The following is a 12871-nucleotide window of genomic DNA, read 5'->3' on the forward strand; positions in this document are numbered from 1 at the left end:
TCTTGGTGTTAAATCTTAGCAGCAGTTTATACATTTTACTAATTAGATAGTTATTGTCTGCACATAATTTTTCAAATTCTGACATATCTCCTACATACAGAAATTGCTTTAAGTCTTCTTTAGTTCTTTCTCTCCATTGATAAACTTAACCATTGCATTTTCAATCCTTCTTTTTCCAATTGTTGGATCTCTTTAATTTTCCACTTCCTTGATTTTTCCCCCTAAGATATCCCTATAGGAAGTCCACTTTTCACCCCTTAACTCTTTTACTTTATTTTATTAATTTATTTTTAAATAATTTTATTTATTTATTTTAAAATACATCATTTGTACAGTTTCCAAGGCTTCTATCTTCTTTTTCTTGTCACATAGATAGATTTGGCATTGTGTGCATTTTAGGGACGTGGGACTCTATTTTCCAATGCAAAGGTAAGCTACTTTTTTCTTCACTGATTTAAAGAGGTGATTCTAAGTCATTTATTAATTTTAATACAGGTAGTCTCAATTTACAACCAAAGTAATAAACATTCTATATTTCACATTCAGACGAAGAAGAAAAGAGAGAAATAGAACTAAACACAAACATAAGTTTAAACAATACAAAATCACTAAAACAATAAACACAAACTGAATAAAACATAAAGATGATTACATTGTTAGATTTCTTGTTGCTCAGAGGGTTCATAAACAGTTTCCAATCTTTCAGAAAGTCTTCAGTTGAGTTAGCTTTTAAGACACATGGTAATTTGGCAATTTGAGCTAATTAATCAACCTTAAGAACCCATGCTTTGGCCCCTTACCATGTTTGAAGAAACAGCGCTCTTGCCATTGTTATCAAATATCAAATAAATAGTCCATATTTACTATCCAATTCTTTATCCATAATACCCAGCAAAAACATTTCTGTTGTCATTGCAAAATTGACCTTTATTTATTAGTTTGTTTATTTATGAATGTATATGTAAATCTTGGACCAGTAATTTACAACCCCACCATCTATGAAAAAGGAGCCCTCATTATCCTGGCATCCCCAATACTGATTTGAAACATCCTTGAAACATTTTCAACAACTTACTTGGAGTTAAATACCATCCGTATATCATCGTGAGCCAGTGCGGCATAGTGCTTTGAGTGTTAGACTATGACTCTGGAGACCAGGATCTGGGTTACCTTGGGCACGTCACATATGCTCAGCCTCAGGAGAAGGCAAGAGCAAACCTCCTCTGAACAAATCTTGACAAGAAAACCCCGTGGAAGATACACCTTAGGGCTGCCATAAGTCAGAAATGACTTGAAGGCACACAACAACAAATATTATCTTATACAGTACATGTTTCTTTAAAATTACTGCACAAGGTAAATTTTATGTCTTCAGTCCACATCCCCCCCACCTTATACATCTATTTGAACATTTTAGATTGTAAGCCTGAGAGCAGGGAACTGTCTAATTAAAAATAATAATTGTAAGCCGCTCTGATAGCCTTTAGGGCTGAAGGGCGGGGTATAAATACCATTAATAATAATAATAATAATAATAATAATGATATCCAAATTTAAGGAGGTGATTATAGCATCTACTGCAAATCTGTGTAAAGGGCAGTACTGTAAAGCACATTCTGGATTATGAAATGACGCATTTTGCAAATTAATAAGTGGCATATGGATAGTATTGGATGGGAGACAGCCATTGAATAGCAGGTGCTATAGCTATATTTCAGATAAAGGGACTGGCAAAACTAATTTGAGTATTCCTTGCCTACAAAAACCCTATGAAATTCATGGGGTCGTCATAAATCAACAGGCAACTTGAAGGCACATAATACACACATATATACATAGGGAAATGCCTTGTGTAGATTCATTCTTTTATCACTAGAGGACAGACTAATCACAGCAATTTCTGAACCCACAAGTAATATTCTCTTTGATTAATTTATACTGTTTAGTGTTCTCTTATTTATAGAGTCATTGTAAATCAAAGCCAAGTTGATTGCAAGTTAAACAAAAATTAGTAGAATAACATCCAAAATCCAGAAAACAGTGATACCTGTATTTGGCCAACCAAAATTTACAGAATGGACGATGCAAGCTTTCAAAGCTCCATTAGCTTCTACATCAGACAAAGGTGTTAAAAATAAATATGACAATGTTAAAGCATTCCATCCTACCTTTCTTCGAGAACGTGGCTAACAAGAATTAAAATGTTAAAAGCACATCAGATTTGCCTGTTTACAAACAACTCCCACATATGACATCTCTTGCTGTGTGTATTCATTATGATTTTGGACTGCTCCTTGCCCATAGTACAGAAAGGCAGCAGAAGTTGCTAGTACAGAGGAGGCTGCCTTTTCTCTCTACCTGAGTAACTGTTCTGAGTAATTTACCATTCAGAGAAAAGAAGAACTAGTGCTGGATTTTAGGAGGTGGATTGCCTGTTGGAATAATTACTTAGACTATAATCTTGTACATCGCACTTCCTCAACAGTGGCCTCACAACTGTGCATACAGAGTGAAGGTGACAGGAGTTGTAGCATAACATTGGGAAGGCACCTTGGGAGAGGCTCTTTGGTGTGGCTGATGTATAGGAATGCAGTTGAAAGTATCAAAGTGAAATTATCATTATCTTCTGCTTGATTCTCCCATAATTCACAGGATGCTCTATTAGCATGCATTGCGTTGTTTGCTCATATTTAAGGTCATGCTGGGTATTAACTGAGCACCAACAGCATGCTAATGTATGTACAAATGTATGTACAGATATTATATTAGGGAGCCCAGGTGGTGAAGTTTTTAAATGCTGGTGTTGCAGTCACAAGGTTGTGAGTTTGATCCCAGGGGCTCTAAGGTTGACTCAGCCTTCTATCTTTTCATAGATCAGTAAAATGAGTATCCAGCTTGTTGGGGGCAATGAGCTTACAGATTGTAAACCGCTTACAGAGTGCTTAGTACACTGTGCGGTATAGAAATGTACATGCCATTGCTATTGCTATTACTGTTGTTATACCCTCTGCCTCAAACAGTAATTTGTTGTGTGCCTTCAAGTCATTTTTGACTTATGGTGAGGTGAACCTATCATGGAGTTTTCTTGGCAAGTTTGCAACTGTCATCCTCAGAAGCTGAGAGTGTAACTTGCCCAAGGTCACCAGTGGGTTTATATGTCTGAGCCAGGATTGTTCTCCAGAGTCATAGTTCAACGCTCAAACCATACACCATGCTGGCTCATGCCACATTGGCATATCCCTACCTGATCAGATAGTGTACAAAATACAAGAGACTGGTGATTTCATATACCTTCAGGTGTAGGAGTTCAATGCAGTTACATATGGCAGGTGCATTAGCCAGGGACAGTAAATATTCATCAAAGAACATATTCTTACAACAGCAAATTTGAACAGGAGCTGCAAACTGCCATATCCTGGAGAAGGAGGATCATCTTCCATCTCTGCTTATTTGTAATGCCCCAGTCTAGTTGGATTGCATGTCTGAGTGATGAGAGAAATATGAACTAAGTCAGTCAACAGCCACTGCAATGTTTTGTCTTCACCTGACTTACACCAGAAGTTTCCACTTCAGTCTTGATCCTGGAAGTCATCTGAGAAGATGCTGAAGTAAGTATAAATAGGTTTCGAGCACAGTCCCCAAATCCCTGTCCTGGGATATACTGAGTGTTGACAAGCTCTCAACGGTGTCTTGCTATTTTAAGTGGCTGAAAAATTGCCTTCTAAATTAACCCCTCTCCTCCTTTACAGTTAAGATCCAGGCAGGTGAATTTGTCACTGTCAATACAAGTTCTTCTCCCCACCATTTCCTGAATGATACCCAAACCAATCTAGTTTCTTCTGCAGACATGTTTAAAGGTGAAGAAACATTCCAATGCCTGGCCTTTTAGCAGATGCATCAACACATGGACAAAGACAAAGTGTAAACTTACAGCGCTTTATAAATAAAGGTTAATAATAATAATAAAGACATTTCAGGGTAATTAAAACAGGTTTTCCACAGTCCATCTCTTTAAAGGTTGTCTATAATGAGAAAGGTTTCTAACCTGAATGTTCCTAATATGAAGGATTCAGATTTGCCTGAAATGTGTGCTAAAATATCCTTTGCAGTTTAAGCCGATGTATTTTTTAAAAACATATGGAAGGCTATTTCCACTAACTGGGTTCTTTAATTGTTTAGACCAGGCCTACACAACTTGGCCATAGGTAGGGACCAAAATTAAAATACGCTAAACTTCTTAGGGCCACAGATAAATTTTAATTAAGTATTTATGAAATAATAATAATAATGATAATTAGAATTAATATTAATTCTGATGTTTGCCGTTTCCTTCCCCTGAGGCTGAGAGAGTGTAACTTGTGCACGGTATGAATTGGAATAGACAAAGAAACAAATGGTTCTTGTTTTATTATACTTTATAGTTTTATTATTAATCAAAAGAAAGTTTAAAAATGCATTTCCTGTGGCCTTGTAGGCTCAGGGTACTTCAGTTAGACATAAAATCCTATGAATTGGTCCCTCTGGGGCACAACCTCATTTAGCATTGAATGGGAAGGTGGCCGTGAGAAGGGAAGGGCTCACCAAGAAGGAGGGTTGGGTAGGGGTGTCCCATAAGTCACCCCCAGCCTCTCAAGCATAACAAGGAGAGACTTGTTTAGTTGTGGCTCCAGCGCCAGGGCTTAAGGAATCTTCTCCAAAGCAACAATCTAAGTGCTTTGTGATGCAGGAGTGGCTCTAGGAGTCATTGGCAATCTGTCAGTTGCTTTTGCTGAAAGTCATGTTATGAAGCAAAGCTTGGAGTGATTGGACCATGGAGCTCTTAGAATCCTTGCTTCTTCTGATAATTTTCATGCTGCTTCTCTTCATTTCATGTATAGGTATGCCATCTCCTGCTGGTTAAAGAATCAACCAATATATGTGCGCTTGTCTCCTCAGGTTCTCTCAGGACTCGTTCAAAGGGCCCTTCTGATCGCACCCTATCATCTCTTACAACTCTGGTGCCTTCTGCTTTTTCTCTGACAAAACCCACAGCTGAACCTGGTACAACTACCTCACCATCCATAGCCTCAGTGCCTATCGCTCATTCTCTGTCAGCTGCTAAAAGCCAGGTGACTTCTACTGATTCCCCATCTCTTCCCGCAACCTGGATGTCTTCTCCTCACTCCTTATCACCTGCCATTGCTGAGGCGAGGGATCATCCAACTGATTATCAACCTCACATATCCTCTGGGAAGGAAAGTGGGGCACAGCAAGGGAAAGTCTTCTCTCAGGAATTAGCAGCACTAGCTGGGGCAGAGGTGGTCCCCCAGCCTGTTCCCATAATTGGTCCTAGTAGGAGAATTGCCATCCTAGACACACCAAAGGGCAAAGCAGAGGATGGCAGAGACACCAGGAGCTCCCCTTCCCAGTGGACAAGTTCCTTACTCTCTGGTGCTGCAGCCACTGCAAGGGGACATTCAAACAGGAAGCATGGTAGAGCCACCTGCTGGCATGCAGAAGCCTCCTGGCATTCTTTCCTTCCAACATCTGGAACAATCCTTCATCTCCTCAATAAGTCTGAATCAAATGGTGAAAGACCTACAGCTGCATACTATGCAAAGTCTGGAGACGTTTGGTGGGGTGCTAAGGATGGAGTACTCCATGTACCACTCACACAGCAGCTGCAGACCTGGTTGCCCTCACCCTCTTTCACTGCAAGGTCCTTCACTACGTATCTATCCATGGATTATCGAACTGAAGAAGGGCCATGCCCAGGAATGGAGACTGGTGGAGGAGGTGGAGGAGAATGAAGTGAAGAAGCACCCACCACCAGAACGATACAGCAGGTGTGCAGGGGGAGTGTCCTATATGACATGGACCCCAAGGCTCATAGTAACCTGGACAGATGGATGGCACAACCTTCTCCAATGAGAATCAAAGTGCAGGATCCCTTCTTCCAGGCCCAATGGGATTTTACCAACAAGGTAAGGGACCAAGAGGAGTGCCCTAGGACCTCTGGTGTTCACCACCAATCCCAGCATGTCCCTGTGGGCAGGAAACATCATCCAGGCTTCAAGGGTTCTCCCGTAGCTCAGCCCTGCCAGAAGCTGTACCACTCACACGGCAGCTGCAGACTTGGTTATCCTCTTTCGCTGCGGGCTCCTATGCTGTGTGTCTACCCATGGGTTATCAAGCGCAATGAGGAGCTGCATCTGTACCTGCACTTCCTCCACAAAGTGAAGAAGGGCCATGCACAGGAATGGGGACTGGTGGAGGCGGGGCAGGAGAATGAAGTGAAGAATCACCCACTAGAACGATACAGCAGGTACACAGGGGGGAGCATCCTATATGACATGGACCCCAAGGCCCCTTGTAACCCAGACAAATGGATGGCACAACCTTCTCCAGTGGAGACCAAAGTCCAGGATGCCTTCTTCCTGGCTCAAGGGGCTTTTACCAACAAGGCAAGGGACCAAGAGGAGTGCCCTGGGACCTCTGATCACCACCAATCCCAGCATGTCCCAGTGGGCAGGAAGCATCATCCAGGCTTCAAGGGTTCTCCCAAAGTTCAGCCCTGCCAGAAGCTGAAGAAGTCACTTCTTGCACTCACACGTGTGGTGGAGCAAATGGGAAAAGTTCTCTTTCCCAGTGAGATGCAAAATTTGGAGATGGGCCATCAGGAGCTGAGGTCAGAGTGTTTTGTGTCTCATTTGTGTGGTGGAAAAACTGGGAACCCAGGTGCTCAGGAGCTCACAGCCTTTCATGGATCACCTGGGAGGATGAGACAGCCTATTCTAGTGAATGTTCAGATCCACAGTCCCCCCTGTTTATCTCAAAGGGAGCTCGCCGAAACAAAACTAAAGAAAAAGGAGCCCCCCTTGCTATATGGCAGACGGCCCCGATTCCACCAAGAAATAGACTTTATGGAGATCTCTGGTGACCCCCCATTGCAGGACTCCCCTGTCATTCCAGGAAAGAGTTCAGAAAGAGCACAAAATCTTGGAGCCGGAAAGAAGAGCACCACCAAGGGTTCCCATAGGAAAAAGAACAGTGCAACTCAGCTGCGTCCAAGGGGCCATAGAGTAAGCTCCCTGCTTCATCAAACCATTTGCTTACCATGGTGTGGTGCTGCCACACATGAGCCTTCTAAGACAGAAGTTCAGACTGAGTGCTCTGAACATGATCGCAATACAACGGTGAGGTCTTGAAAACACTTGAAAAGAATGCGGTGTGCCATGAAACAGGCCTGGGCCCAGATCCGCAAGACAAGTAGAGGGGCTAGAAGGTTGTAGGGAAATTAAAATTAGAAGAGAAAAGATAGAATTACCCCAACAAATAGGAATGTTTATAGTATGGTAATGTGTGAAAGGGAATGTAAGAGAGGGGATAAGGTGGGAAAGGAAGGGAGGAGGGAGGATAGATAGGTAAGGAAGGGGTAGGACATTTTGATAGATCGAAGATATCTTGTATTTAATCCTATGTTTAAATTTATATTTAATCATATTATTCTAATCCTTTACATTTCTTCCCCTCTTCTATCCTTGATGCAGTTCCCCAAAGCTATCTCCTAAAAATAAAACAAAAAATAAAACCTTTTAAAATAAAATCCAGTATCGCTATCTTTCCCCATTTATTTCCTAGAAATGTTATTACCTCTTCCATTCCTTTAGAAAGAATAGCAGCCTTTTTAATGTGTTTTGTATATGTGTGTGTATTAATGTATTTTTTTATCTTCATATTATAAAATAAATAAGCAAATAATTAAAACATCGTTTTTGACATGTCTTTTATAAACTTTTGAATATGTTTCTTACATTCCCCAGATAGTATTTTCTGTATGTGAGATTGCCTGTTTTGCACAGAAAACACTATTTCCAGGGGGGGGGGGGGGAAGTGTGGGTTTTGTGCAGAAAAAAATATGTCTCAATTCAACATAGAAGAATTCTCCAAAGTCTTCTCAAAGGGTAACTATTGAGAGAATACTGCACAGAGTTCTTCATGTTCTTCCACAGTGGGGTCCTCGCATGTGAGGATGAAAAGTACAAAAACTGACATCTCTTATATACACTGCCTCAGATACAAACATTGTGAGATGGTCATCATGACTCATAGACATTGTTAATCTTTTCTCCCATAAATTTCTTAATCTATGTAATCCAGTGGATGTACCCAATGGTACAACGGGATGCACATGCAAACAGTTGCCTGGCACCAAAATAGAGGGCTCCAGAGTGACTGGTGACTTTTTAAAATCTACTTTAATAGTGTTATACCCCAGCTTTGGCACTGAATGGTTTGTATGTTCTCTGAATTGTTTGCACCAGACTCAAAGATTCAGCCCTGCATCATTTGGACTCCTTGCTGAGAGGGTGGCAGCAAGCCATTTAATTTGGCCTGTGCAGAAAAGGCCTACATTTAGGATCTTGTTGTTGATACACATAGGTGTAAATCCTGATTACACCAGCATACGTATTGGGAAGACCCAGAGGAAGGAGGTCATCAGGACCACCTTCTGCAAGTCTGTTTCCCCCAGATCCACAACAGCACCTGAGGGATCCCAAATGCAGTGCCAGCTCCCTGGCCACTGATTAGCTGCAAGGGGACTCCTAGGTATACAAGAAGAGTTAGGGCAATCTCAGAGATACCTCCAAGCCCATCAATAGCTGGGGAATGTTACAGCACCCAGAACCCCAAGCCTGATGCTGTTGTACACCTGGAGGAGAAACAGAGGAGAACCGTCAGCTTGTTTAAGTATGTTGGCAGAGACTGATGCTCCACCAGCAAGCTCCTTAGATCTCCATCATACTCTTCCTCAACCTAAGCCATAGCTCAGTCTCAGTGGAAGGGGAAATTTCATCCTTTCTACCTTGTTGGTTGAAACGGGGAGATGGCATCACAGTGATGACATGTCAATGTATACCCTTCAACGTTTTTATAGATGAAAGCCAGGACACATGTGGTCAAACAGCATCAATCTGAGGTCAAGATGTCAAAAGTCAACACTGAGGAAGAGCACACAAGGTAGAAGGGCTTGCAGCAGCTTGTTTTTGCTTGAGATGACTGGGAAAGGAAAGGTTCTGCCTGTTCCTGTCCTCATTCTCCTGCTAATTAAACCGAGTGCAAGCACATTTCAACTCTGAATAGCCTTCTTAGTGCCCTGCAAGTCCAAGCTTTTGGGATTCCCCATTACCCCGCATTTTATAATAAAAATGCTATGTGAGAAGTAGTGCTTTAGTACATACATGTTGCCTCCCACCCATTTGGAATTCCAATTATGTTAGTAAGACGTGTGTGTGTGTGTGTGCGTGCATGTTATTCACATTGCCTGTTGATTTATGGCAACCCTAGGAATTTCATAGTGTTTGCTTAAGCAAGAAATCCTCAGAGGTGATTGTGCCTTTTCCTTCTTCTGAAATATACCCTACAGCACCTGGCATTCTGTAGTGGTCTCCCATCCAAGTACTAGCCAGTGTGGACCCTGATAAGCTTCCAAGATCAGACAGGATCTAATGCTTTTTAGGTTTTTCAGATCCTTTTCATGACTTTGCATAAGTTAAAATTGTATCCCAACCACACAACTACTGAAACCCAGTGCTCCAATAAAACATCTGTGCTTATCACAAGCACAGCCTCCTACACAGCAGCAGGGTCATTTCTGTGTTGTTGGAGAGCAGGGGGATGAATGGGTATCTGTCCAGCTATCTTCCTGCAGCTCAGTATGCTGTAAGGACATCATCTACAGAGAGCTCACAAGGAGCCCTGGAGGTTTCTGCAGATGCCTGTCACAGTGTGTCCAGCTACATGAAAATAGATGGATGTCTTTCCACTCATCCCTTTGATCTCCAGCAAACATAGAGGTGGCCATGTGAGATCTGTTGCACTGCTTTACAAGGTGAGTTTTTGGGGAGTCACCCAGAGAGACATAAGTACAGTGATGATGTTACGCAATACACCGACATGTATTCGGTGCAGGATTTTGGCTGTAGTCATTGCTGGGATTAAGCCAGAATTCAGGCTGGACAGATTAAAGGACTCATCATTCTTCCCGACTGATTTCCCACCGAATGAGATACTCTTCCCACCAAACAAGATGCGCTTCTGTTTTTTGGATTGCAACTTCCCTTCTTTCTTAATAACAGACAGAATATGGAAACTGGTGAGGAAACACAATCTCCAAACAATCTATAAACCGACCAAGAACACCCAGCAAATGCTACGTTCAGTGAAGGCCAGGAGAGACCTTCTCACGGCCGCAGGAGTTTTCCGCATACCCTGCAGCTGCGGACAAGTCTGCATAGGGACCATCAAACACAGTGTTCAAACACAAGTTAAGGAACATGAGACACTGCAGGCTGGGTCAACCAGAAAAATCAGCAGTAGCAGAACACTTGAGAAACCATCCTGGGCATAAAATGCTGTTTGAAAAGACTGAAATTCTGGACCATGCCAACAACTATCAGGTCAGAAGGCACAGGGATGCCATTGAAACCTGTAAACCCATTGAAAGAAGAAACCCTTAACTATCAGGGTTTCTTCTATCAGTCCAGAAAAACATCCAAATCAAGACCCAGCAAATGCAAATGAAAACCACCCAGGGTGAGGTGGTTTCCCAGCAGACAATGGACACACATTAATTAAATAGACATATAAACACCTTGCCATTCGACAACAAAACAATACACAGATTAACATGTAAATTATTGGGATCCTAAGGTGAACCTACCACTGGGGTTGTCGAGAAGGGATTTCTCATTCCTTACTCTAAAGCTGAGAAAGTGGGACTTGCCCAAGGTCACCCAGTGGGTTTCCATGGCCAAACAGGCATTCAGCCCCCAGTCTGCCAGAATCCTAATCCAACACTTCAACCACTGCTAAAAGATTTCACTTTAGGAGGAATGACAAAATGTCCTCTGTTCTGAGCATGACTAAGAAGCTTGTATTTACATTTATAGTAGTGTGTTTCAATCACTGGATATGGAGAGAGTGGCAACCTATCATGAGGTATTTGTATAAATATTATGTATAGTGATAAAGATAATGTAATAAATTGTATGTATGTATGTATGTATGTAAGAGATCAGAAACTGGGAACATAATGTCAGTTAAGAATTAGATGGGAGTTAGCCAAGAGTAAAGAGGACAAGAAGCAAACTTAAATATGTTTGGGAGTACTGTATTATGAATTCTTTTAGATGTAGTTATTTTCCTGAATTAAATAGATGTTTGTTTGTTTTTGAATGATTTATCAATCAAGATTTACCCAAACACTGCATTTGATATGAGATTAATGAAGACTAGGAGACATGGCCATGGAAAGATCAAAGACTGGGAAGTAAAAAGTGGAAAGAAGAATAGAAAAGAAGCATATTGTAGTAGAAGAAGAAGGAGATGGAAAAGAATATACAAGGTTCTTATTGTATATAAAAGATTATAAAGGTATTATTATTAAAAATAAAATAATACACTCATCCCTCCACATTCACTGGAGTTAGGGGCACAAGACCCCTGTGAATGTGGAAAAACCACAAATAACAAAAACACTAGGTTTGTACCTGAGAGAACACCCCTCTAGGAATCTCTAGGTCCTCCAGTGCAACTCTGTGGTTAACATCTGCCAACATTGACCATAGAGTTGAGCTACAAATGCCTAGCAGTGTCCTCTCTAGGAATCTCTAGGTCCTCCAGTACAACTCTGTGGTCAACCTCTGCCAGACATGGACCATAGAGTTGTGCTGGGGAAGCTACAAAGGCCTAGTGACGTGTTCTCTCTAGGAATCTCTAGGTCCTTCAGTGCAACTTTTGGCTAAAGTGGACCACAGAGTTGCACTGGAGGACCTAGATATTCCTAGAGAGGACATATTAATAACCTCCGTGAATAATCAAATCCAGGAGTGTACTGTGTTTCGCTTTTACTGTATTTGGTAACGTCCCCCATTTCCCCCGGAATGTCCTCCATTTTGCGGTGCCTCGCCCTCCTTTGAGGTTATGAGGGTGTCTGGTCACCCTGAGAGGAGCGAGAAAGGCCTTCAACGCTCTAAGCCTGACTCACTTAGAATTCCAGTGGTCCCCAAACTGTCCCCTTTGGGAGCTTTTGGACTTCAGTTCCCAGAAGCCTCAGCCATGTTGGTCAATAGCCTGGGATTCTGGGAGCTGAAGTCCAAAAAAATTCCCTTAAAAGAGCACAGTTTGAGGGGAGAAACCACTGGGCCTTAAACCATAGAGTCTGAAAGGGCAGAGCGGCACCACCAGCCGTGAAGAAACAAATCCATAACTTCCGGTGTTTCGTCCTCTCTGCGTGGAGGAGGATCATAGAGACGCCTGGGACCGGAAGTTCGGGGGTTGCAGCCTGTCCCTTTCCCTTGGAGCCCTCAAGGGCTGATGCTGTGCTTTTCCTTTCCTTTTCAGGACGGAGGTGCTTCTTCCCCTTCAGGGACATGGCTCTCAACAAGTCCATGCACGCCCGGAACCGCTACAAGGACAAGCCCCCCGACTTCGCCTACCTGGCCTCCAAGTACCCAGAATTCAAGCAGCACGTGCAGCTAAGCCTCTCGGGGAGAGTCAGGTAAAGCCAGCAGACGCCTAAAGCTACTTAAATAGAGATCAATATGGAGAGAGAGCTTGGGAGTCTCAAAGATGCTCACAGTGGTCTCCCCCCCAAAACTCGGTCATATAGATGGATGTTGTTTTGGACTTCAGCTCCCAGAATCCCAGGCTATTGGGCAACATGGCTGAGGCTTCTGGGAGATGAAGTTCAGAAGCTCTTAAAGGGCACAGACTTTGGACTTCAACTCCCAGAATCCCAGGCTATTGGGCAACATGGCTGAGGCTTCTGGGAGATGAAGTTCAGAAGCTCTTAAAGGGCACAGACTTTGGACTTCAACTCCCAGAATCC

At 42.4% G+C, this 12871-nt stretch overlaps 2 protein-coding genes across 2 annotated transcripts in view; both read left to right on the top strand.

The window, feature by feature from the left end:
* Nucleotides 1-353: 353 nt before the first annotated feature.
* Nucleotides 354-7696, top strand: LOC121934611. Its single transcript, XM_042475240.1, has 3 exons — nt 354-429; nt 3383-3608; nt 4936-7696. Exon 3 carries the CDS (start codon nt 5853-5855, stop codon nt 7185-7187), a length of 1335 nt encoding a protein of 444 aa, XP_042331174.1. The 5' UTR covers nt 354-429; nt 3383-3608; nt 4936-5852; the 3' UTR covers nt 7188-7696.
* Nucleotides 7697-12300: 4604 nt separating this feature from the next.
* The window catches only part of METTL16 (methyltransferase 16, N6-methyladenosine), a 13135-nt gene continuing 12564 nt past the window's right edge, over nt 12301-12871 (top strand). The window contains exon 1 of the mRNA XM_042476994.1: nt 12301-12541. Within this exon, the coding sequence (XP_042332928.1) occupies nt 12414-12541 (128 nt within the window). The 5' untranslated portion in view covers nt 12301-12413. The remainder of the gene's footprint in view (nt 12542-12871) is intronic.

This window comes from Sceloporus undulatus, chromosome 6 (genome assembly GCF_019175285.1).
Source record: "Sceloporus undulatus isolate JIND9_A2432 ecotype Alabama chromosome 6, SceUnd_v1.1, whole genome shotgun sequence".
Classification (NCBI taxonomy): domain Eukaryota; kingdom Metazoa; phylum Chordata; class Lepidosauria; order Squamata; family Phrynosomatidae; genus Sceloporus; species Sceloporus undulatus.

Coding starts and splice junctions, on each gene's coding strand:
- LOC121934611 (XM_042475240.1), top strand. CDS start 5,853: ATGGACCCCAAGGCTCATAGTAACCTGGACAGATGGATGGCACAACCT.